At 34.1% G+C, this 25,828-nt stretch overlaps 4 protein-coding genes across 11 annotated transcripts; 1 reads left to right on the forward strand and 3 right to left on the reverse strand.

The window, feature by feature from the left end:
* Window positions 1-1,933: 1,933 nt before the first annotated feature.
* LOC110669940 (myb family transcription factor APL) lies at window positions 1,934-5,077 on the reverse strand. 2 transcript variants are annotated; one of them, XM_021831799.2, is made up of 6 exons: window positions 4,598-5,077; window positions 3,699-3,775; window positions 3,536-3,590; window positions 3,066-3,168; window positions 2,914-2,983; window positions 1,934-2,598 (listed from the first exon to the last, which is right to left on the reverse strand). In XM_021831799.2, exons 1-6 carry the CDS (start codon window positions 4,842-4,844, stop codon window positions 2,134-2,136), a joined length of 1,017 nt encoding a protein of 338 aa, XP_021687491.2. In that variant the 5' UTR covers window positions 4,845-5,077; the 3' UTR covers window positions 1,934-2,133. The 2 variants fall into 2 exon arrangements, with proteins under 2 accessions (XP_021687491.2, XP_021687492.2); XM_021831800.2 differs by having other exon boundaries at window positions 3,066-3,144; window positions 4,598-5,076.
* A 2,163-nt stretch (window positions 5,078-7,240) lies between these two features.
* Window positions 7,241-14,394, reverse strand: LOC110669949 (snRNA-activating protein complex subunit). 6 transcript variants are annotated; one of them, XM_058147565.1, is made up of 13 exons: window positions 14,261-14,394; window positions 12,977-13,140; window positions 12,797-12,855; window positions 12,641-12,707; window positions 12,500-12,543; window positions 12,325-12,381; window positions 11,746-12,004; window positions 11,175-11,263; window positions 10,991-11,081; window positions 10,039-10,137; window positions 8,395-8,520; window positions 8,055-8,315; window positions 7,241-7,711 (listed from the first exon to the last, which is right to left on the reverse strand). In XM_058147565.1, exons 1-13 carry the CDS (start codon window positions 14,358-14,360, stop codon window positions 7,427-7,429), a joined length of 1,701 nt encoding a protein of 566 aa, XP_058003548.1. In that variant the 5' UTR covers window positions 14,361-14,394; the 3' UTR covers window positions 7,241-7,426. The 6 variants fall into 6 exon arrangements, with proteins under 6 accessions (XP_058003548.1, XP_058003549.1, XP_058003547.1 ...); XM_058147566.1 differs by having other exon boundaries at window positions 10,039-10,134; window positions 12,500-12,546; XM_058147564.1 differs by having other exon boundaries at window positions 12,500-12,546.
* A 1,852-nt stretch (window positions 14,395-16,246) lies between these two features.
* Window positions 16,247-18,643, reverse strand: LOC110633535 (ABC transporter G family member 20). 2 transcript variants are annotated; one of them, XM_021782184.2, is made up of 2 exons: window positions 16,996-18,643; window positions 16,247-16,848 (listed from the first exon to the last, which is right to left on the reverse strand). In XM_021782184.2, the coding sequence occupies exons 1-2, from the start codon at window positions 18,509-18,511 to the stop codon at window positions 16,271-16,273; spliced, it is 2,094 nt and encodes a 697-aa protein (XP_021637876.2). In that variant the 5' UTR covers window positions 18,512-18,643; the 3' UTR covers window positions 16,247-16,270. The 2 variants fall into 2 exon arrangements, with proteins under 2 accessions (XP_021637876.2, XP_021637871.2); XM_021782179.2 differs by having other exon boundaries at window positions 16,247-18,639.
* Window positions 18,644-23,253: 4,610 nt separating this feature from the next.
* Window positions 23,254-25,767, forward strand: LOC110633525 (ras-related protein RABB1c). The gene is made up of 6 exons (XM_058147573.1): window positions 23,254-23,515; window positions 23,601-23,740; window positions 23,823-23,905; window positions 24,422-24,626; window positions 24,734-24,802; window positions 25,402-25,767. Exons 1-6 carry the CDS (start codon window positions 23,470-23,472, stop codon window positions 25,492-25,494), a joined length of 636 nt encoding a protein of 211 aa, XP_058003556.1. The 5' UTR covers window positions 23,254-23,469; the 3' UTR covers window positions 25,495-25,767.
* Window positions 25,768-25,828: the final 61 nt, after the last annotated feature.

A 25,828-nucleotide genomic window follows, 5' to 3' on the forward strand; every position in this document is an offset into this window, starting at 1 on the left:
TTTGTAAATTTAAATAAAATAATAATAAAGTATGTTGTTAACATAGAATTAAAAAATATAAATTAGAGGGTAATTAGTTATTTATGAGAATAAAAATGGAAAATATATATAGGATATGAAGACAATCTTTTGACAGAATCTACTTCAATTATATTCTGTCTCGCTTTGATATGCATATTATTTGATTGTTATGTGTTTGGATTATGCAGCATAATATACCACACAGTTTCTTTTGTTGTTTCTTCGATTTCATTCCATCGGTATTTCTGGAAATTTTATAACATCTCCACAAATACAAAAAGCTTTTATTTTTTTAGGGGTGTTTGGTTCACCTGTTGGGTACAGCTGATAGCTGATAGACACCCAAACATGTGAACTAGAGTGTTTGCTAAGTTTTAAAAAATAAAACTGATAGCTGATGGGTAGCTGATATGGCACCCATCAGCGGCAGTTTGTATCAGCTCCATTTTTATAGCTGTTTCTCATCTGATAGCTGATTTGATTTTATTTTTTATTTTGACCATATTATTCTTTTTTATTTAACTCGAAAATTAATATTATTAATACTTTTATATTTTTTATTCATAATTTTAATATTTTAATTAACACATTTCAATTTTATTAAAATATTTTTCATTAATAACATAAAATGTAAAATATTTATTTACATCTAAAAACTTAAAATTAATTATAAGTTTTTTCTTTATCAACAATAATAATTATTTTTTTATTTTATCTAATTTTTTAAAATTATTTAATTATTTTTAAAAAATTTAATTATTTTCTTATTTCAATAATAAAATAAATAGTATAATATAATAAATAATAATTATATTTTTATTTTAATAATATATTAATTTTATAATTATATATTTAATTTAATAATAAAATAAATAATATAATATAATAAATTTATAATTTTATATTTATTTCAATAATAAAATAAATTATATAATATATACTCTTATTAGCCATTTCACATATTAACAGTAACAGCTAAACATAATTTTACCAAACATTTAATATAAATCAATTATCACTTAATAGTAACAGCTATCAGCTAACAGTTATCAACTGTATTCAATAATTAAACTAAACAGACGCTTAATTCCATAGTTTGATGGTCCGAAAAACCTTTGAAGAAACCGCAACCTCCATGGTTCCATTTATGCTGCTCGGTTATGCTTTTTTTTTTTTGAAATAATAATAATAATAATAATAATAATAATAATAATAATAAACATCTTCTATCCTACACCTCTATCATTTTGACTTTTTTTTCTATAATCCGCTACTTGTTACCATAACCTTGTTATATATATCTGCGATCTATCACCATCATAAAATTGTAGGCATCGAGATCCTTCTTCTCCATCTACACTTGGACACGAGCCAATTTTAGTTTGACATTGACTCGAAATTGGCTATCACAGTCCATCAAGGAATACAAACTTGAATCCTCCCACAATTCCACTTTCAGTTTTAATGCCAGTTCAATTTGATCCAATTTCATTACCTAATCAACCACAATATTGACTGATTTTGATTCTGGCACGGTGTCTGGCCAAGTGTATCTCCATAGCATACCATATCGGAGAATAATACTTCGTTATTTGGGAACCAAGGGATTCAGGATTTAATACATGCATGTACACACGATTAAGATTAACCTTTTTATTGTTGTCATGCCACAAATAGACATTGTTAACATGTTGTAGGCCAGGCCGGCTGCAGCACAAAGCTTGCTAATGCCTAATTACACTGAATGGCCTTCTTGAAGCTTTCACCTCCAGTCGTAATACGTCTATCCAACACATCGATTTTACTGTTTTCCCAGCAGATAGGGGAACAGATGCCATCCATGCATGCCAATCCTAGCAACAAACTATTGCTACTTGGATTTTGTGAACCCAAAAATTAACAACATTGAGTATAATGAAACAACTCTAAATAGAACAATTAAACGATGCAGAATAATCATCAGCAGTGTCTAACATGTCAATATCTAGAAATTTAAATCCACAATTTCGAGATTGCCGCTACTGCTGTCAATACTGTTGACAAAAACACATTAGCATTTTTCACAATTGAAATTGTAACTCAGTGAATGAGGTGAAGACCATGGACGAGTTTTCAGCTCCATACACCATACCCATTGATCCCATGGGGATCAACTGGGCTCATGTTAACCCCCGAGGTTCTTACCTTCACTTCATTCCAAATCAGAGATGCTGTCGTGGAATCCAGGCTCAGCATCTGTTTGTTACTTCCAGCTGGAGATCCTTCCAAAGTAAGTCCTCCATGACTCTCATTTGAAGTGAGGCAGCTCTCAGTGGAGTAATCAGCCCCCTGTTGATGCAGACTAGAGGGTCCTTCTTCTGGGCCACGCACTTCAGCCACTGCTTCACTTTGCAAGGAGTAAAAGCCAAGCGGATCATGGGAGGCATTTCTTGGTGTCTTATTCCCTGAACCCTTCTGGCCATCGGTGTCAACAACTGCACCTCCAATAAATTGATCAGCAAGCATCTTACAAGCCCTCTCAAGCATGGCCAAATATCTTTGTTCTGCATCCTGGCGAATTTGCAAATGCTTCTGTGCCTACACAATGGAAGTTTCCGATCACCTGGTTCAGGCACAGGACACCTAACCAAAAAAAGCAAGATCCAAAGTCTTGATAACCCCTAGTTAACAGTGAGTGTAGTTTTGTTAATTATCAGCTAGTTGCTATTTTGTGCAAATGTGGAAGCATGATTCAGCACCATCAAAAGCAGTAATCAAGAGGTCCAGAATTATTAAATCTATTTTTTTCCCTAAACAAACCCACATCCAACAGTCACCAACAGCAAGGATGTCTTCCATGGAAACAGTCCAAAATTGGGACATAAATATGTTCCATGTGAGAAAAAGATTTACCTCAACTTGTAGATATAATTTACTTTGGACTTCCATTTGCACTCTTAATGCCTCCTTGACTTCATAACCCCTAAACATTAACATTTGCATAATTCACTAATTCCAAGCATTTCACAGGTGACGTTTTGAGTGAAGAAGAAAAATCATCTTACTCATTCATATCAGAAGTAGTAACAGTTGGTGAAGAATTACTGCCCCCAGTGCTTTCTAAAAGGCACGAGCCAGACAACCCTTCAGGAAATGGGGAAGAAGTCACTTCATATAAACAGGCACAAAGGAAACATTCAGTTTAGATATTAGGCTTCTCATTAGAGGATTTAATATAAATAGTTTATTCTATGAAGAAAAGCATCAAAATACAATCAATTACCAACGTCTAGTTTTCTTTTCTTTTGAATGAAAACATCAATGGGCCAATTTGCCATTATCTTCTTTTATTACTTATTCTTTTGGTTTTATCCTTGAATTTATTTTTTGGGGGCAGGTGCACCTCTAACATTTTAAGAAATAATGTCTACATAAAAATCTCAATTTAGTCAAACTCAAACTGATTACTAATAAAAATTGTGCTAATGATATCATGCACTATGAATGACAATAGACAGAAATTAATAGGACCAACCATCTTTGGATGCTTCACCAATATCCTTCCCTGATTGCTTACCCAGTCTGTATTTCTCCAATACCAAAATATATATATGGGTTGATACTCAATACATTCCACCACAATTTTGAACAATTAAGCAGCATTACGCCAGAAATATTATTGAAAAATGAAACAAAACCTGGAGGTGACTTTTTAAATGGAAGAGTGTAAGTCCCTTTACATTCATTGTCCGCATGATGGCCTTTGGTGTAGCTTCTGCAATTATTGTTCATGTCCTCACTTGGTTAGAACACTAGCAGCATCATTATCCAAACAGTTAACAGATTCCCAACAGTTGCTAAACTAGGTATGGAGATAATTCTGGTGAACTAGTAACAAACAAATTAAATAAGAGCAGTTTTGGCTTGTTGGTATAAACACCAAAACTATTCCATCTGCCATGTGAACAAGAACAAATTCTAATTTACAAGCAAAGAAACAGGGATTGAAGTCAAGTATAATTCAAGCTTGATCATTTGTTTGTTTATTAAGTTAGTTAACCTTGAAAATCTACCTATTTCAGGCTAGTCAAGTTTAGCTAAGTTTGTTTGCAAGTTGACCACATAAAAGCTCTAGCAAATACACACAAGCAAAGCCAGAATTCACATTAAACATGAGAAGAAGAAAAGGAAAGGACCAACTTTGTGTTCCCACAAGGCACCAAAACAACATAGAGAGTTTGGAAAAAAAGGATAACGGATTTAATAAAACGGAGTTTTGAACTACTCAATACCAAACTAACATGGTCTCACACAGCTAAAAGACATGAATTTTACTTCCAGACGCAAAAATTTGGCGACTTTGATAAGCTTCAACTACTTTAAAGCAACAAGAAGACAGAGTCGAGAGAAATTTTAATTTATTTGGACAAAGTAGTGAAACTACGCAAGGCACATATATGCACCAGAGTAGAAGAGAATCAGAGGACAAACAAGTAAAATGCCGAGCAAACGATAAAGTTAGAAACTTTTATAATAAGAAGGGATGAAGGAAAAGGCTAAAAGAGAAATGGTTAAAGGAAGAAAGAGAAGCACAGACTATTGGCACCACCGAGCTGAGTGACGGCGTCAACGAATCGTTCGTGAAGATCGGAAGTCCAACGGAGGCGAGGTTTGGGATCTGAAGTCAAGACAAGGCATGGCTCTGCTGCTCCAATTTTTTGATTATTAGTAGTGTGATTCTGATTTTGCCTTTGGACTTGTATATCTTCCTGATGACTCACTATCCCATTCCCACCAGCAGGTCCAGCACCGCCGGGGTGGGGCCGAATTGGCCTCTGAAACATGAAGTACTTTTTGCCTTAATTAAGGGAAATGGATAGAAGAAAAAGCCCACACCCCATCACCACCAACCAGCCAGCCAAAAATTGGAGTGAGGGGGTTTTTTTTTATAGAAAATCCCCCAATTTTTCCCAATTCCCAGCGATGAAGAAGGGCACTATGTCTCAACCGTGCACTCCAATTTTACTGCGCTTTTTCCAATGGTTCGAAACCTAGTTCCATCTGGGAAGGGAAGCCTTCCCGTTTATTTTATGATTGATTTTAAATGAATTAAAATTACTTTATTTTATCTCATTAAATTTTTATAAAATAATATATTTTTAAAATAATCAATTATAAAAAATTAATTACCTTAATAAAAAATAAGTAAAATTTTTTATTAAAATTATTATTTTTAACTTTTAATTATGACAAATGATGATTTCAAATGTTAACTTTTGTTTTAAATTTTTTTTTTATCTTTAACTCTCATACATATATGCAAAATTTATACAGCAGCGCCATTAATAGCTGTCGAGGGGTCAGAGCCCAAGATTTCAATAATTATGTCATTTGTGAAGGTCTCAACGACATTATTCTTGTGCTATGAATGTGTTCATTTTGATAATATTATTAACTCTTCCTTGATTGACTGAGGTTCTATGATTAATAATTTTAATATATAAATAATTTTAATTTATATTTTTTTAATTTTAATATATAAAAGTTAAATAATATTTTAAATTTTTATTAATTAAATATTATTTTATATTTTTATTAATTTTTTTATTTTTTAAATTTCTTAATAAAAATATAATAATATAGTAAAATGATTGTTCAAAGATATAATTATTTTTTATATTTTTTTATTTATTAAATATTCTTTATATTTTTTAATTTTTTAATTTTTAAAATTTTTTATAAAAATTTCAATAAAAATGCAGTAATATGATAGGAATATTACTTAAAAGTATATTAACTTTTATATATTTTATTTTTATTAATTAATTATTATTTTTTATTTTTATTAATTTTTGTATCTCTAATTTTTTTTGTTGAAGAATTTATAGTAACATAATAAAAATATAATAATATAATAATAACATTGTTTAAAGATATATAACCATTTAAAGCCGGTTCAATCGTATAATTATTTTTATTATTCTAAATGTTAAAATTTTGTTATACAGTTGAAAAAAGAGTTAAAAAAAAAAAGAAATTAAATAGAGAACATACAATATTATTAATACCATAAAAAATACAATAGACTTGTTCTGATTGCAAGCCCCAACAAATCACATTTGAGACTTGTCAAGCAATAAATGGCATTAGTAGTATTCTCCCTCCGCCCTGTTGATCGCTTAGCTATTGTGACTTACTCTTCATCTGCTTCTTGCATCTTTCTCTTGAAACACATAAAATCCCATGGTAAGCAAACAGCTCTGACTCTGTAAGTTATTGACAGTCTTTTCTTCGCGGGGCAAGCAGAACCGACTGAAGGCCTCAAGAAAGGTATAAAGATACTTAAAGATCGTGCGCACAAGAAGTCCAAATTCCTGTATCTTGCATCTCTCTGATAGTCCAACAAGATCATACCATGCCATAAACATGCAATATCCCATTCCAATCCATCAGTTTCATGTGGGATTTGGCTTTGGAACTTCTAATGGATTTATCATGCATGAGTTTGAAAAGTTCTTGGTGAGACTGCTTGGAGGTGTGATAAGAGATGTCAAATTGAAAATTGGAGAAGAAAGCATGATAGTAATGCTTCGAGAGTAAGAGGCAATGAAGAAGGGAGAATTTTATTAGAATTGGGCAATTCTGGACATGTTTATGTGGGGCACAGCTACATTTAAGGCGGAGTTGATTAGTGCACCAGAACGGGAGAAACTGTTGTTAGTTTAAGGGATAAAAGGGAAGCACATGATCCTAACATAGATGCTGCTGTTACAGGGAGGGAAGCAAACATAATTGGAGGGAGGACAAGTAGCGTTAAGAGTTGGGATTACCATGATCCTTACATGGCTAGAAGATGGGCTCAAAATTTGCATGGTTATAGGCTCTGAATTACGCGACCAAAACTTCACCATACATATATGCATCCATCAATCAGATCCACAAGAAGATTTCAGTCATTCTATGTTAGCTTCCTAATGGTTGAACAAGCAACTGTTATTAAACTGCGGGAAAAAAAATGTTTTAATAAAAGTGCTTTAACAAAATCTACAAATGTAGCTAAAGACTTGTAAAATCATACCTCATCCTTTAATGCATACATCCATTGTAACTTTGTAGGACTCCTTAACATCAGCTGCTTATAAATTTAAGTAAAAGCATTTAATATATATTTCCCACAAAATTTGCAACTTGGAAGCCTAATGCAATACATACACCACGTAGCCAGCACTGTAGAACACACTTCAATAACTTCCATGACACTCCAGCAAACGCATTCAGTAATACATCAAGTCGGTAATTTTAATAATCAGTAGTCTTTAGACTTATAAACTCAATGGAATTTATCGCTACAATTAAAACTATGGTTGCCAAGAACGGTACTTGTTCAAGCAATTGCAAGTTCAAAAACAAAGATCGAATACAAGAATTAGTCATGAATATAGTCATAAGTTGAGAAATCACTGTATAGTAGAGATCCATTCTCAGAGTAGTGAAGAAGGTAATAGCAGTCATTACAGAAATAGCAAGGGTTATCTGGGGTCCATTTGTCATCCACAGTCACTTTTGTAGCCCTGAAAATGTTGCAAACGTTGCATTTCTGGAAACGTAATTTTAGTTGGAAAATTACTATTGGATAAGCTGCCCGGTTTTGGACATCCTCAGGATGAATCAATCTTAGGTCTCTGATGACAATGGTATGCTTGCAGTCTCCCTGTATCAAGTAGTTTCCCAAATAAAAAACCGAATAAACACATGTTATGAGGATGCCTACAAGAACACAAGCGGACGTAAAAAAAAACCGAATAAATACATGTTATGAGGATGCCTACAAGAACACAAGCGGACGTAAAAAAAAACCGAATAAATACATGCTATGAGGATGCCTACAAGAACACAAGCCGACGTAAAAATACAACCACCAGCTCATGCCAAGCACAAATTTGAGATAATGAAACTTAAAAACTCATGTCATTTGAAGGTCAAATACTATACAAAAGATTGCTAAAAATTGGAGTCAATACTTTAGCCAAGTAAATGTAAAGGTAAAATTGTACCTGATGACAGTAGAGGTATCCAGCACCAAGACGAAATCTCAAGTCACAAAACCGAGTTTCTTGCATGTCAACACGTCTGAATTGGGGCAATTGTGAAGTAGTTACCTCACCTATGACTGCTTTCTGTTTTCGTTGTAACTCACCACTTGTGATACATTCCCATTTTCTAAGAGCATCATCTTTTGAGTTTGTAAGCCAATCAAAAATAGGTTCACTATAATCTATTGCAGATGGATCCCTTGTATCATTGCAAAACACATCCTACACAATTGCACATTCCATTACATAAAGTGACAAAATATCTTTGTGATAAAACCAAACTAGAGTGAATAGAACTTACTTCTATGAGAAAATATCCGTATGGATCATAATGCCCTGCCTTTTGCATCACTTGGTCTGTCATGCAATAAATCCTGTCCCTCATTTCAGTTAACATTTGTCTTCCTAGGACCAAGAACTCTTGTATCTATAAAACAATTCAAAATGAAATCAATAACACTATTGGAAAGGAGAAAGTAAAGCCAAGAAAAAGATTATGTATATTGCGAAGCAACAGAAAATGGGAGCTAAACCAAATCACTACCCAGAAACTTGCTCATACCCCAAAGAGAGAGAGAGAGAGAGAGAGAGAGAGAGAGAGTTACGTCAATTCAATTTAAAAAATATACATGTGTATTGCAAATGAAACCATTGAATGCAAGCAAATTTCTACCAAATAGATGAGATAACTGCTACACGAACAATAGCCGATAACCATTCTTAAACAGAACATAAGAATACGTTGTTGATAGAGTATCATCTTCTCCTAAAAAATACTCGTAATAAGGAAGCATATCCATTCCCAAATCCCAACAAAGCAACAACCCAAAGAAAGTTTAGACATTTAGTTAACTAGACAGTAGAGTAGCGAAACGCATGTTTCTTTCATGATTAGAATATGCAAAACAGAAATTTTTTACACAAGAAGCCAATAAATTCTTTATCAATCCATCCTCAATTCCCATAATCCTAGGACCAGGAGAGCAAATAAATCTTATCTTGTAGCTCCAAGAGCCATATTTTTTTTCTACAGGTAATCTTAAAAAAGGTTTGCATGCACATGCAAAGCCTTTAATATTTTCCTGATATTTCAAAATGAACAACATAATAATATGGTAAATAGCAAATTAGCAAATAGGAAACTAGTTTGACAGGAAATCTCTGAATCAAAGACTAGGCTTGCAATAGATAGCTCCAAAGTGCAGACTGAAACGTCAAACTCTTCCAGAATCCTTTGCTTAAAATGAATACAACAACGTGCCTCAGACCTATTTTTTTAGACCCTGCAAACTTCTAAAAGAAGTATAGCCATACAAAGAAAACAAAACAATTTCCAAATTACAAACCCATGAGTAAGTAACATGCATTCTTTAACCTTTGCTTATAAACTCCGGGTAAACATCCAAAATTCTGGCACACTATGACACTATTGTATCATACAAGCCAATTCAATGAATGACCCTAAAGGTTCCTGCATACTATTTATATCCAAAAACATGAATCATGTTTTCAAAGCTTCAAAGAAAATTTGTATTCCCATCTGAAAAAGAAGAAAAGCACAATAGGAGGCTACATAATATTCTAATTTAATGTAGCCCTAAGATATTAGGAATTTTACTATGGAATCCACATAGGAGAAAATGAATATCTGTTGATTGGTAAACCATTACAAACCACTCAAAATTGAGAAAATAAACAAAAAATAAAGGATTTAGATTACTCCAAAAAATTTAAAATAAGAAACAAAATCCAAAACTAGCTATGTATTAGATTTAGCACTACACAAAATAAATAAATAAAATCCCATACTTTTATCCTACTTCTCTGACAATTATTGATAGAACACAACCATAATTACATAAGCATCATAATCTTAACTACGGTAGCTAAAAATAATAGAAATCAAGATAATTTATTTCTAAGACAACAGAATAGAAATGTATACCTTTAACCAGTGTCGTATGTTGTGGTAAACCTCAATGCAAAGAACAACCTCTGGATGGCGTACAGGTATGTGTTCTTGAACATTTGAGGGCTTTAACTGCTGTTAATTTGAGCAAAGGCATGGCCAAACAATAAATGAAAAGTTTTCAACAATATGAATGAGCAAATAAATAAATTAGACTATTAACCCCTTATTTAGTGCATATGGAATTGGTTTTTGGGAATGGACAGTAGACTTTTCAATTCCTTTGTTTGAAGCATTGTCTAGAATTGGAATTGCAAAACCCAGTCCATTTCTACAGAATTGAAAAATAACTAGAAATGCATCTTTACATTTTTTAAGAAGGTGCCTAAAAATTAGAATTCCAAATTTCAGTCTCCTCTGTTTTTCAATTACATCTGCTCCATGTCTCCCAACAAATCACAAGGTTTCTCTAACCGCTGCCCACACCTCAACCTGAAGTTCACCATCAAGCGCAGTCACCAGCACTGTCAATGGACAAACAACTGGCTACCAACTTTGCAATCAAGACATCAATATTGATTTTCTAATTCTTAAGACCACCTATCCCTTTCTTCTTATCCACAATCTTCAATCCTCAGTCACTACAAAAGATTATCCCAATATGGTAGTATTCCTACCAATCACTAGATGTGGCTAGATTTTCTTTTTATTTCACCCTTTTAATCACAACATATAAGATTTCAAAAGTATATCTTCTGTTCTTTATATATATATATATATATGTTTCATTTTCATTTGTTTTCATCACTAGTTAGAGGGATAAGTGGCATCATCAGCCGTTAAGCTTATGGCTTTTCTTCCCTGAGTTCTGGTCTAATTGCGGTAGAGGTTATTTTGTACTTGCAAGGTATTATACGTGGATGTGTTTGTACAGAAAGCAGAAAATACAAGGAAAAAAAAAATTCTACTGGACAATTTATTAGCCAACCTGTTTCCCAGAATTTGTAGATGGTAGCATTTTCAGCCTTTCACTGCTCTCTGGCTCCGAGGATGGAATGGCACCCTTGTTGGCTTTGAAACTAGCACGAGACCGAAATAAGAGGCAATAATAAAGCTAAATTCAAAGGATGCATCAATTACACATAATTGAATACTTATATACTAAAACATACTTAAATGAATGCAGCCTGACAGTTGCTTTGTCTTGATCCTGCTTTTGTTTGATTTTCAATTCTTCATCCACCTTCGCAAAGCAACTCTCCTGGACATGCAAGAATAACAAATTCATCAAATAGACAAAGAATCTACGGTACATTCACCATAAATGAGGGACAATTCAGAACATGTTGCACATATATTTATTCTTGAATGCAATCCATTACTAGTATGGATTTGCTACCATTGTTTATTAATCTGATTAACTGCAGCTAAGCTAATTTCAAACATGTACATGCGCTTATGCAAAGATTAGCTGTTATATCATGTTCATTTTCATCTTGGAAGCAAATTACCAAGGTAAGAGCATCAAGAGATCACCAGCATAAAAAGAAAATGTAATTTAGTAACATGAACAGAAACATCATTGAATAAAGCAAAAGTCCATATTAAAAAAAGGAAAGAAATCAACTCTACAATTTATATAGCATATCTTATCAAGCATCGTTCCAACATGGAAATTATATATTAGCAGCACACAAAAATAGGTGAAAGCTAAACATAATAGCAGTAGGACAGATACCATACGCCAATATCACATTTATTTGCCTTCTTTCCTTTTCCCTTCCTTGAATTGTTGTTATTGATAGTTCTATTACAGCTGGTTCCACTATGAGATCCATCTGAAGATTTCAACATTCTTTGTCTCTTCCTTGACTTCTTGTTAGCAATTGTTCCGTTGCAATAAGTTTCTCCATTTAATGATTCCAAAGTGGCTGAAGGATCTCCTAATTCAGAGCTTTCCAAATCTGTATTATTGCTTGAATCCCTAATATCATTTTCTCTCCTAAGAAAAAAAAAAGGTAAAAATATTTAGGAGGAAGGGGAAAAAATATACTACGCTACAAAACAATATTTATTTTGGATAAAAGGCTATGAAATAGAAGGTAAACCAAATTAACATAGCTTATCAATACAATCTGATGCAATTCAACAATGGTGAAGCAACAAGGACCTAGTTTTGAGATTTCATTTTATTTAATATTGACAAACTAGATTCCCATTCACACATCATAAACCATGGGAACCCAGAGCTTTCACCCTTTTAGTGTCATCTATTTCCTAGGGATGGGACTCATTGAGATGGAAAGGCAAATATATACATACATGCATGCATACATGAGAAGAAAAGAGGTATCTGATCTTGAATAAACCACAATAAACCTGCACATGAAATGAGTATTGATAACAAGCTGGCTAAGGGAGGGAGTGGAATTTTGATATACAAATGAGTGTACACAAATAAAATGCTAGCAAAAGCACATTTACCTATACTACTCACCTGGCAATCAAGCCCTCTGAGGATGGCCGCAAGGAACTTTCATTCTTCTTCTCATCATATGATTAGCATCCATGAAAACATTTAGTTGAGTTTCTCTGATTGCATAATACATAGGTTTTAGAACAAAAATATTTAACCTACATTCAGAGTTTCCTTCAAGGCCATCTCCACCAAATCCTCGTCGCTATAAATTTTAAGCTCATCAATCCTACAAACAATTAAATTTTTGCAATCAATAATTTCTAAATAGAACACTGAAAAAAAAATTAAAAAGAACCAAAGACAGAAGAAACATACGAAATATTATCATCATTGGATGGTGAAATAGCATGCAAGCACAATTCATCCTTCAAATCCTACATAAAAGGGACAGGATTCCAAATTAATCAAGCAAACAGTTGATTAAATAATTTTAAGCGTAAGAAGACACCAATATTGATAAATCCAAGAATACATAGTGTATAGCGAACAAGAAACCTCAAGTTCATAGAAAAGAGCAGACTCAAAGTCAGGAACCCTGGTGAGAGGTCCCACCAAGTTGGGAACGTAAATAGGTCCCCCACGAGCAATTGAAACACTCGTCTCTTGATCCCCATCTCCATCTCTTGAATTTATCATCTCCATCTTTAGCTTTGTTCTTCCTGAATGGAGAAAGAGGGCAATATTTACAAAAGAAATCTAAACATTTACATTGGTATATATATGTGTGTGCGCGCACTTTAAATTTTATTTAGTTTTATTGATTTTTATATTTCTAATATAATTCTAATAGGTAATAGAATTCTATCTTCTTATACACTGTAAAAAAATTTTTTTTAAAATCTATTAATTCTCGTTAAATGACTTAGTTTTATTTATATTTTATTTATCAAATCTTTGTTTTATTTTTTTTGAAATTTAATTTTATAATTTAGTATGTAACTGATTTTTCAGATTTGTTATCATCTATTGTTACTATTACTAGTTATTTTATTATTTTCAAAAAAAAAAATTTGTATTAGAAATTGCTATTACCATGTTCAACATAAAATATTAAAAAATGTAATAAATTTGTATTCCAAACAACGTTTTAATGAACATCTGGAAGCAAAGTTCCTAGTTTCTTCAATTCGACACCAGAAAAAGCCTGACCATTAAACAATTCAGCAATAATGGGAGAAGCCAACAAAAAGCAATTGAAACCAGGACTTTTTTTCAAGAATATAAGACATCCCTAAACAAATTTAAACACTTCCCATCCTACGCAAGGAGATGAATTGGCATCTTTTCCCAAAAAGTTTGAAGAAGGGGAAGGAGAAGTCCTAATGGTGGACAAAAACATAGCCATAAAAATCAAACTCAGCTCCATATGATTACAGAGTGAACCCAATATACATACATACATGATAGGTTTAAAAAAGTAGCCCTTCTTGAAATCAATTGCTCAAGGTTTTAAGTGAGAGAGAAAGAGGCAAGGAACATATGTGCAGATAGACCTCCAAAGCGAAAGGTATCAAGAGGAAAGCGAACAGATCTATATATCAAAATCTTGATTGAAAACCCAAAAAGAGAGAGAGAGAGAGAGAGAGAGAGAGAGAGAGAGAGAGAGAGAGAGAGAAAAGATATAATCTTTTTGAAGCATCCATTAAAAACAAACCCTCAAAAATCGAATCCACCAACACGAAACATAATTTTAATTGAAAAATTGAAACTGAAAACAAAGAATAAGGGCTAATTAAACGAGAATCATAGAAAGAGTGAGGTTATCAGAGGAGTTCCAACCTGGAAAGGTGAAGAAGGCTAAGGCCGTCTTCTCTGTAGGAGTCGTCAAGCTAGATTGAAGCTTTTCAGATTTGTAGAACCAAGCAAAGCCGACGGCCATTTATTTCTCTCCTATAAAAAGAATGGAGGGCCACGATACGTTTACGTTAATCTAAGGGTTAGAAATCCACGACGATACTTGATCAACTGACGATAGCTTGTTTGACTTTCAGGCCACGAGTGGATGAGTGGGCCGTTCCTACATTAGCTATAGGCCTTTTGCAAAATTGATGGGCTTTGGTCCCAACTGTATAATTAAGTAAAAATTTTTATAATGTTATTTGAGCTATCGTTAATGAAAATATCATTTAAAATATATTATTATTAATAATTAAATTTAATATATTTTAATTAAAAAATTTTAAAACAACTAAATAAATTTCAGTCAAGTATTATATTATTTAACTCAATTAGCTTAATTAAATAAATAATTTTTATTTTATTTGAATTTAAAAGTCCAAAGTCAAATTTTTTAATTTTAGATAATAAAGTCTAGTGTTTTGGTTGGGTTTGATTATAATCAAAGAGTAAAATTGAATTTGAGAAAGTTAATTGATAAATTATAATATAATTTATAAGGTTTGGTGAAATCTATAAATTAATCTTTATATCTTTAAAATTAAATAATTTAATTCTTATTTTTTATCATATATATAAATCAGTCATTTATTTAATTTTTTTGTCTAAGTTATTATTGATTTTTAAAAATTATCAAAATGCACTTTATTATATTTTTTTATCTGAAACAATTAAATTTTTGAAATTTTATTTACGTTTTATATTTAAAAAGTAAATATATTTATATTATTTATTATATATAATAAATATATTTATGTAACAAATATTATATAATAAATATATTATTAATATAATAAATTTTGAATATCAATTGCTGAATTTTGGAGAACATATTGTCAAGAGCATGGACACTTTCTTTATTTTTAATATCATTACAATTATTTTTAAAATGATAAAATGTTATATTTGAATATCAATCAAAAGTAAATTAATTCCACAACTTGATATTCAGGGATCAAGTGCAACTTCATCAAGAAATGTTGTTTTCCGCTTTATCATATTTCAAGAATTTCTTTCCATAGCAGGACTCAACCCCTATACCTCTACAAAGGGCGCTCCATCAATTCCAAAATGATTGGATCCTCCACCTGGAGTAGTCAAGGTCAACTTCGATCGTGCTATTGATAAAAGACGCAATTGTGGTTCTGTTGCGGCTATTGCAAGTGATTCCTCTAGTGTTCTATGCAGTTGGATTTGCAAGAAGATCTCAAGAATTGTTGATACCCTGGTTTTGGAACCATTACTTGTAGGGAAGCTGTGCAGCTTGTAAGAATTAGAGGAATCCTTAACATTCTTATCGAAGGAGATGCTTTGATGGTTATTCAATCTCTGCAAGGATTGTCAACCCAGCTTTCGATCAAAGGTCCTCTATCAGATGTGCTGCAATTATCCACATGTTTTCAATCTTATTTTTTTTCTCTCATATTAATAGGATGAGAAATTCTGCAGCTCACAATCTTGCAAGAAAGAGTGTCTCCATGATATTTTCTTTCTTTGTAATCCTTTGATACAAAACAACTATGTAATCTCTTACTTGGGCATTTAAGCTCTCTCAATTAATTCTGCCTTTGGAAAAAAAATTAATTAAAACATATATTATAAGAATTTTAATTTCGATTAAAATGTGAATAAATTATTTACAGCGTGATTTGACATGTTGATAATTTTTTTGTAAATACTAGAAAAAGGAAATTACATCGGTGAGAAATTGATTATGAAACAAATATTAATTTCAAGCTACCTGCTCCATTGATAACTTATGCAGAAGCCAAGTCCCATTAATTAGCTAGTGAAACGCCATCTCAAGCATATGATAAACTTAAAATCTACAATTACCAGGAAACTCAGTTTAATTCCCAGAAAGAAAAAAAAAAAAAAAAAAAAAATCTTTATTCACCTCCTCTTGTTCTTGCTTCCCAACAACAAAGTAAAGTAAAACAAGACCCTAAAGAAAAATCCCCAAGCAATGGTGATCCATAAACAACTCCATTTGCTTATATCTGTAATACCTTGTCCCCTTAGTATATCTGGTCCAGTGACTATACAAGTGCTGCCTGTTACGTTCCTGCCCAAGGTGTTGCTCAGGCTCTGCAACAATTTGAGTTTCAGCGCCACAGGCACAGCGCTCAGCGGTGTGTTATCAAACATTTGCACGCCCCTTACAAAGCATTTTGTGGGATCCTGGAACTCATTTTGTAGAGCTCCTTCATATGGATATTTCACCAGAGAGAGATAGTGAAACCATATCCAGTAGGGAGGAATTCGATCCCGAGAAATGAAGAATCCACTGAAGAGAAGGAAGTAAGCCAAAATGGCAACAACAATTGTGAAACCTAGCATTACGTGAGACACGATGCCTGAGAGGAATGTAACGAATGAACTTCCTGCCCAGAATGCAGATAAGATTGTGAAGAAGAAGAAAAAGAACCCAGAAGCTCCACCCGCAAGCCCTACTGTCCAGTAGGTCGTAGCTGCGAAGGCGATAGAGAGTATAATTAGAGAAGGAATGGAAATTAGGGAGTGAGCAAGAACGTAGGAAGAACGGCGATAAGCATTGTAGGCAGTTTCTCTCATGAAAATGTAACGTTCCTGGAGAAAGGCAGGGATGGATTCCGCACATGTATAGTAAGTTGTGGACATGGCAAAAGCGAAAAAGCCCAATCTTTCTTGGGCACCTCTTGGAGAGTTGTCCAGATGCCAAAAAATTGTAGCCAATATCACACCTGTAATGAAAACAGCACCGAAGCGAATTCCAAACAATTCGGGCATTCTTCTAGAGTTTGTGAGTGATCTTTTAGCTATCACTAACATTTCAATCCAAAATGGATTGGCAAATGTTGGGACTGAAGATGACAAGTTGGAATCATTCGTGGCGCCAGAGACAAGTTTCCCTTTGGAAATGCTTGCTCTTATTGCATCTTTAAGGGAAAGGTTTGATGAATTGCTGATACGATTTCTTGGATTCTTTTTGCCCTGTGCTTGCCATGACCTGTTGAATTCAACTAATGTCCTGGTTCCGTCTGGAATTTCTTCAAGCTCTCGAATCAAGTCCAGAGCAAACTCAGTTCGGTTTTCATTCTCTGGGATTGGATGCCCAAACTCTGCGAAGAATTCTGGAAGACTACCTGGTGGGCCAGCGTACACCGTTTGACCATGTGAAAGGAAGATCAAACGGTCAAGTAAGCTCAGGATTCGGTAACTGGGCTGGTGGATGGACATGATCACAATGCTACCACTTCGGGCAATTCGCTGCAACACCTTAACAACCATAAAAGCACTGGTGGAGTCGAGTCCAGAGGTTGGCTCATCAAGAAACAAAAGAATTGGGTCGTGAACTATGTCAATCCCAATAGAGACTCGCCTTCTTTCACCTCCAGAAACGCCTCTGTGCCCTTCATCTCCAATCACAGTCTTGGCAGCGCTGCGTAGACCTAATTGATCGATCAAGGCCTCAACTCTCGCTTTCTTTTTGGACTTGGAGAGGGAGCGAGGAAGCCTGAACTCAGCAGAGAACATTAGCGTCTCTTCAATGGTTAACATCGGAAACAAGAGATCATCTTGCATAACATAAGCAGATATAACTTTCAAAAGCCTTGACTCCAAGACCTCACCGTTCAAACTCACAGACCCTTTCAAGCTTTCTTTCGAAATCCGGTCTGCAAGTGCATCGATCAACGTTGATTTACCTGATCCACTAGCCCCAAGAACGGCCATGATTTCCCCTTCCCTGGCTTCTCCAGATATATCATTCAATAAAACCTTGATGCCAGTCTCAGGAGAGTCATCTGAATCGTTTCCACAGAATGGAAAAGTCAATTTTTGGCCAACTTTGACACTGTATGATAAGTTATTAAAAGAAAGAACAAAAGGGTTTGAAGGGGACACAGAGCTACAAGCATAGCCAAGCTCCAGGGCATGATGACGGATAGGAGTGCTGCCATTGGAATGGTCACTTTGAGCATCTTCGACGCGTTTTATGAGCTCAGAAAGGGTGATAGAGACGGAGGGTTCGGAAGTCCTATGGTACTTTTGGAGCTCCATTTGGTGGGTAGGGCTACAGACTGGTAGAGGGTTGTCACCACCGGTAGAGCCTTTTCCCTGCTGTGACACGTTAGAAAGTGCTCCATGAGACATTTATGAATGTTTTTATTGTTGGTGTTTAGTTGCAACACTCTTTTGCTAAGGATTTATAGAAGTGTGAGAAAGAGTAAGCACGTTTGGTGAATCTAATGCATGTATGTGTACGTAGTAGGTGGAGGGAGTTGTGCAGGTTTAATTTGTTTTGCTATAACAAGTCGTGGTGCATACATGGACAGGATGTTCTTTTACCTGAGTTTAAACTTTTAATTATATACATAAATGCATGAAATTTCTAAAAAAAATGAAACTCTTCATGGTGATAATTTGAGAGGAAAATATTTTTCATGACAAATTCGATGGTTGAGAGGAAATTGCTTTTCACGACAAATTGGGTGGGCTGTCAGACTCAAACTTGGGGCTTCTCCTAATGCTGAATCCCAATGAATTCCCAAACTTGTTAGCTTAGGTTAGTAGTTAATTAAGAAAGAAAAAAGAAATCAAATGGCTGAGTGGTGAACCAACGCTTCCTAATCTATTCATCACACACGCCTTCCTTTCTTTACGAAACCCCCAAAATTCTTCACATGGCACTTAATTTCTGTTTTTATGGGAGTGGTAGGTATGCATGTTTACTCAATCAATCTCAATAGTGCGTGGGTGTTGATCTGCTGGGGACTCAAATCTATTTGTATAGAATAAGAAACACAGACTTACACAAGTGGGTTTTGACAACAACAAAAAAAAAAAAATTTTTGCACTATCAATCAATCAATCAATATATATATATATATATATCAATAATCATTTAATGGGCTCATCCTGTGCTAAAATGGTATTTTTCTGTTTTATTTTGATTGAAAATCAAACTCGAAATCATTCACAAATCCATAATTTTGTTTGAAGCACACACTAGACAATTGTGTGTCCCATATTTCATAATTCTATGCGCATGGGTTTGGGAGAATTTGAGTATCATAGAAGAAGGTTACCCAGCACTTCCTTTTGAGACAAATTCTTGGTCATAATTAATTTAATAAAAAACAAATCCCCATTCTCCAGATATCTTTTGCATGACTTAATTCATCAACTAAATTAATACAGCTGTGGATAATTATGGAATGGATTAGATTTTCCCAAATCACACTGACAGAAATGGCATTTGATATATCTCAAATGCTTGTTTAGCATTTGGTGCGGAAATGGTAAAGCCAATAGGTCATGGAGTCATTCCTGGGCCTTCCAGGAAGCAATACTGAGTCCCACACGGTAGGAAATAATTGAGGCCTTGTGAAAAACGTGTTTCCTTTTCATTTTCACATGAATTATTCTTAATTTCATGTGTTAGAGTTGGTGTGAACAATTTCAATAGACTTTCATTAGAAAAGAAAATTATGATGACCACAAACTTTTGTACAGTAAGAGGCTTGGAGGAGTTCATCAACTAAACCCATATCCCATTTCAAGAAGACAAACCAAGGTCCTCCAGGCTTGCAGACTACGGAGGATTTCTTTTTATCCATGACTAGCTTCCAATTGCATTCTAATGTGCAATTCAGTAGAAGTTCACACTTTGGAATAATAAGAAAGGAAAGCAGAAGAGACGAAGACAGATGTCTACCCGTTACCCTTGAATCTCCTTTGGGGTATAGATCCAGGTTCCTGGGTAGATTCAGTCAATTGTTAATAACACAATCAATAATTAACTGCTATTTCCCACTTTAGAAAGAAAGATTTTTCTCAAGTCTGTACCATTAGTAACCAACAACAGGAATGCGTGCCGGTTCTAAATATCTATAAAAACAAAAATCTATTCATTTCATAGAATTTGTTAATTTTTCAAAAAATTTTGCATAGCAATATACCGTTATTGTTACATTACGTGCATTATATAGGTCTAGGACCAGGCAATCCATTCTCCCTTCTCATCATCATTTTTAATCCTTCTAATGCCCACACTGCTTCAAGTCTTTTATCACATAGGTCTGCTGCGTCTGAATAAGAGTAATGCCAATAAATGGAGGCACTTTTTATCAGTACAAAACCTGTCCTGAAAGAAGGCACTCGGACTGTTAATGGCAAGTCTGCATTGACTGGAGCTACTGACAGTGTCTTTGTCTCCCCCATTGACTAAATCATCTGTATTCCTCGGGGCTTCTACAGAGGGCAGTTCTCGACATGTTTTGAAGCCTAGAGTTGTTCGGTATAACTATTTTTCACCTTCTTTCTGGATAGACTTCCTGGGATATCATTTTTCCCCCATTAGGATTGATTACTGCTGCATTCACTGCTGTTTGTGCTCATGATGCAGCGATATAAGGTTATTATCTCAGTTTAGATTCAGAATTTGGTGGATGATTCCTTGAGTGGGGGATTCAGGAACTCAAGTGCCATTCCCATTGAAGCTCAGATGTTGCCCATGGAAGTGAGAAAGTCGTTAACGCTTCTTCTTGTTTTATCGTTTTCTGGCCTGTCTTTGATGGTCAATTTAGGAGCAGCTAAGCTTGCAGGGGAACTCATCTGATGAACTTGAGTTCTGCGTGGAAAGCGGTACGTTCTTATTCATTCAAATTCAATTGCTTTGTTTTCGATATTATGGTGCAATTTCATAGCCAACTGAAAAGTCTATTAAAAAGAATATTTATGCTAATGGATAAGTCTGAAGTACCAATCGTATATAACAATTCAGGTCTTGCATGATAACTCTGTTTAGATGCTAATTTTTAGGGATAAAATGGGGAGAAAATTGCAGTTAAATGTATTCTAATTGGAGTCCTGGATGAGAATGAACATTAATTCAAGGGAAGAAGAAGAAGAAGAAGAAGAAGAAGAAGAAGAAGAAGAAGTAGAAGTTAATTCTCAATGGTCATTGTCTCTTCTCACCTATTACCTTTGTTTTGTAGACTAATGATATGGGGATGTCTGGAGAACACACAACAGAAAAATGTGAGTGAAGAGACATCAGGACAGGTATCTCCTGCTGATGTTGAGTATTTTGTAAAGTTCTCAGGGAAATTGTAGACTGGAGATTTTGTCACTTATTCTTGCAATACAGGTATAATTTGAGTACATTTAGGCATACTTATCCAGTATTGGGTTTGATGGGATATTTACCTTTCTATACATTGTTTGTTATTAAGAAGAATAAAGGCCCAAATTAACCCTTGAACTATTGAAATAGTAAATTGAGTCCTCAAACAAAGTTTGAACTCAATTAGATCTCAATTTTTTTAAATGAAACGTATAAACCCCTAAACAATTGAAAAGCATGCAATTAGAAACAATTTTAAACGGCCGTTAATGACTATTAAATGAGCTTCATTGTATCAAAAGAGAAGAACAGAAACTCTTCATTTCCTTGATTTACTCATTCCTCAAATCCCTCTTTTCTTTGTTTTTGCTAAATCTTATTGGTTTCAATATTTGTTGGTATTAGCTTTTGAAGATGAGCCCCATAATTCTGGATCGCTTTCTTGCACAAGCACATCTACACTTGAAGATGAGTCCCGGAGTTATAGTTTTGATCAAATCACGTAGGGTTTTGGTTAGAGCTGCTAGCTTACCCATCTATAATCAATAGCGGCAAGAAATTGGCGTGTTTCATTTGGTAATTCTTGCATAGAGAAAATCATTTTCTTCATCTCTTTGCATATGCTTTATTTATTTGGGTTATAAAAATTCAATTGATGATTTTTTTTTCTTCATATCAGGTGAGTCCATTTGGGCAAATGGGCAACCGAGATTTATGTCCACTATGGTTGGGACCAATGCTCAGAACAAGCTACTTCATGCCTGTGTAGTATGGGAATTCTAATAAAAGTGAATGCAATATGTTTTGTTTTGTTTATATTGTATGGGTAGCACCCCTTGTTCTTATTGTCTGATCCATTATAAATACCATCGAGTTGTTTAAGTTTGTCTTAAAAAAAATCTTCCTTTTCCCATTTTGAATGATTTTTAATTTTTGTTGACTTACATTGGATGAGTCGACAATGCAGATTGCAAAAGAAACATAGTTAATATAGACTGCAAAAGAAAGATTAAGGGCAAATGTAGCGGGGAATTTTGGAGAACATTTTGGGCATTTAAAGATTTTAGGCTTAAATTGGGATTTAATTTTTGTTTTGCGGGGTTACGAATTAAGAGTTAACGGAGGTTAACATTTTGGTGCTTAAACGTTGCATTCAATTGAGTTCGAATTTTGTTTAACGGTTCAATTGATTATTTCAGTACACTTTAAGGACTAATTTTAACCTTTGACTTATTGATAATTTTCATAATTTACTTTTTAATAAAAAAAATAAATTAGTTTCTTTTATATATATATATATATATATATATATTTATTAATAATCAACTTATTAAAATTCACTTGAGAATTCTCAAGGGAGGTTAAATGTTGGATTCTCAGAGAAAAGATACTCATTAACTAGATATAAATAAAATTAATTTTAATTTATTAAATTTAAAATATTTGTGAAACATAAAAAAAACTATTTAAATTGAAAAATATAATAATTTATTATATCATATTTTTGTATAATTTAATTTTTATATTTTTAATATTTATAATAATTTAATCATTTTAATTTTATTGATTACTTCAATATATCATCGACTAATAACAAATTTTAATAAAATAATATCCTATTAAAAGAATAATATTTCAGGAAGTAATTTTTTTATGAAAAATAAAAAAATAAATTATAAGTTTTATCATATTTTAAAGGTTATATTATAAAATACTCTAAAAAAATTTGCCTTTGGGGCCAATAGAACGTGGAGAGTGGAGAAATAGTGGGCCAGAGGAGAAGAGGAATAGCAGAAATAATTTAATTGCTGAGATGAGGAAATGACAGCGAGGGCGGAAGTCTTATGTGCTTCGCTGGATCAAACACCAATAACATAATAAGCCGCTAACAGTTTTTCCATCTTCCGTTACTTTTCCGTTTTGATCTTCAAATCCTTGCACATTTACTTTCTGCAAAATTTTGCAATCACAAGTCTCATAAAACATGTCATACGCATACCTCTTCAAGTACATCATCATCGGAGATACTGGTAGGTGGTAGGTGGTAAACTATCTCTTTCTCTTTCTGCTTACGGATTAATTTTTGGTGGTTGATCGATTTGCTTGTAATTTCAGGAGTTGGTAAATCTTGTCTTCTGCTTCAGTTCACGGACAAGAGGTTCCAGCCCGTCCATGACCTCACCATAGGTGTGGAATTTGGGGCTCGAATGATCACTATCGACAACAAACCTATCAAGCTCCAAATTTGGGACACGGTTTCTTTCTATACTTATTCTCATCTTCTCTATTTTCATTCAATTAGTCTTTCTTTTATTTATTTTCTTCACGATATGATAGGCGGGTCAAGAGTCCTTCAGATCTATTACGAGGTCCTATTACAGAGGGGCTGCTGGTGCGTTGCTTGTCTATGACATTACCAGGTGCTTGGAGTATTTATATGCTATAAACTTTCCTCTGTTGTTTGCAGGTTTCCACTTTCTAGATAGATTAGGGCTTTTCTATTTTGTGCAAATTATACTAGGTGATGCCTGTGGCGCTCTAGAGGGTGCTACACCATTTGTAAACTGGAGGTCAAGGGTTTCAGTCACCTAAACAGCCTCTCTGCAAAGCAATGCAGGGTAAGGCTGCATTCGTTAACCCTCCCTGGCGCCCATAGGCGTGGGATGCTTTGTGTACTGGGTCACCTTTTTTTCCCCCCTGGCTTTTTATTGCTTGTGGCACTCTGATAAACTAACTAAAATCGGGAATTTGCATTGCTTCTTTACATGCTTCCTTTATACTGTTGTTGCCTAAGGTATCCAATCATGGGACCTAGTTCTAAATTCTAATGTCAAGATACAGGTTTGGGCAGTTGCCTACCATAATTATGGGCAAGCGTATGTATAGTCCATATTGTGGTATACGTTGTATTGATGTCTATTTGTTTTATTTTACAGGAGGGAAACATTTAATCACTTGGCTAGCTGGCTGGAGGATGCCAGGCAGCATGCAAATGCAAACATGACAATTATGCTTATTGGTAATAAGTGTGATCTTGCTCATAGAAGGGCTGTGAGCACAGAAGAAGGGGAACAATTTGCTAAGGAGCACGGTTTAATCTTCATGGAGGCCTCAGCAAAAACTGCCCAGAATGTTGAGGAGGTGAAGGAGCATATTACCTATATGTTGGAGAATGCTTTGGAACATAATTTTCTCCTTTTTGTCATCTCTTAAAATTAGATTTTCTTATAGCAAGATTCTCCATGCAGGCATTTATTAAAACAGCTGCAACAATATATAAGAAGATTCAGGATGGAGTTTTTGATGTATCTAATGAGGTCAATTTTCTTTCTTTTACATGGTCATTCTCACATATGGTCTAAATATTTTTAGCATATTGATTTTTTAGTAAAGCATCTTGAGTCTATTTGACTGATGGATTGATTATGTGAATTTTGAAAATTGAAGGTTGCCTACCCATTATGGTTGGCTCAATTTTTACAAATGGGATAATCCCAAGTTGGGATAATTGGTTGCTTTGGATATTGCTCTTTATGATTTTCTTCTCATGAAAAAATCAGAGTAACTATGGTTAGTTCCATGAAAATTAGGTACTAGAGGGTGTTCAAATTGATATGCTTTGCTTATTGATCTTGATGTTGCTGCTATTCTAGTTTTCATGAGCTCTGTTGTTTTCATCTTATGATGTTGTTCTTTGTTGATGTTTGTGAAATCATACAAGTGACACATTGATTGATGCCATGAAAATTACACATGGAGGGTTTTCAAGTAACACGGTCTACTTACCAAATTTCATTATTTATAAGAATGAAGCATGGCCAGTGGGTATATAGAGGCATGCATGCACACCTGTCGTAATATCGCTGGACGAGGGTTGTTGATTGTATTGCTGATACGCTGTTCTGGTTCTTTGCAGTCTTATGGAATAAAAGTTGGATATGGTGGGGTTCCCGGGCCCTCTGGAGGCAGAGATGGCTCTTCTTCTCAAGCTGGAGGCTGCTGCAGTTGAAAATCAAACTCACCTGCTACACTGATTTGCGACCGGCTTACTTTTCTTCTGTCATTTGGGTCTGAATATTGTAACTTATTTTTGATATTTGCGGATTCAGGGCATGTGATACATGTATAATCCACCTTGATGTCACGTCTATTGGTCGTAGATTCATCAAATGCTTTAGTTTCCTTCCTGTCCTTTTATTTTGTTGGATTGTATTAGTTTCTTTCTTCTTTTGCGATGTTGAAGGAAACTCTGAAATGTGAAATGCAGAAAATTCTATTTTAATCTTTGTACTTGTTTTGTATTAATGTTTGATATCTGAACAGCAGATTTGTTGAGGAGCTAA

Source organism: Hevea brasiliensis, chromosome 5, assembly GCF_030052815.1.
Source record: "Hevea brasiliensis isolate MT/VB/25A 57/8 chromosome 5, ASM3005281v1, whole genome shotgun sequence".
Classification (NCBI taxonomy): domain Eukaryota; kingdom Viridiplantae; phylum Streptophyta; class Magnoliopsida; order Malpighiales; family Euphorbiaceae; genus Hevea; species Hevea brasiliensis.

Coding starts and splice junctions, on each gene's coding strand:
- LOC110669949 (XM_058147564.1), bottom strand. CDS start 14,360: ATGGCCGTCGGCTTTGCTTGGTTCTACAAATCTGAAAAGCTTCAATCT. Junction 12,382..12,499: donor TCAGAGGGCTTGATTGCCAG/GTGAGTAGTATA, acceptor TTTCATGTGCAG/GTTTATTGTGGTTTATTCAA. Junction 7,712..8,054: donor GATACCTCTACTGTCATCAG/GTACAATTTTAC, acceptor TACTTGATACAG/GGAGACTGCAAGCATACCAT.
- LOC110633535 (XM_021782179.2), bottom strand. CDS start 18,511: ATGTCTCATGGAGCACTTTCTAACGTGTCACAGCAGGGAAAAGGCTCT.
- LOC110669940 (XM_021831799.2), bottom strand. CDS start 4,844: ATGTTTCAGAGGCCAATTCGGCCCCACCCCGGCGGTGCTGGACCTGCT. Junction 3,591..3,698: donor ATTTAAAAAGTCACCTCCAG/GTTTTGTTTCAT, acceptor TTGGTATTGGAG/AAATACAGACTGGGTAAGCA. Junction 2,599..2,913: donor AATTATATCTACAAGTTGAG/GTAAATCTTTTT, acceptor TCCATTGTGTAG/GCACAGAAGCATTTGCAAAT.
- LOC110633525 (XM_058147573.1), top strand. CDS start 23,470: ATGTCATACGCATACCTCTTCAAGTACATCATCATCGGAGATACTG. Junction 23,741..23,822: donor AGCTCCAAATTTGGGACACG/GTTTCTTTCTAT, acceptor ACGATATGATAG/GCGGGTCAAGAGTCCTTCAG. Junction 24,627..24,733: donor CTGCCCAGAATGTTGAGGAG/GTGAAGGAGCAT, acceptor TTCTCCATGCAG/GCATTTATTAAAACAGCTGC.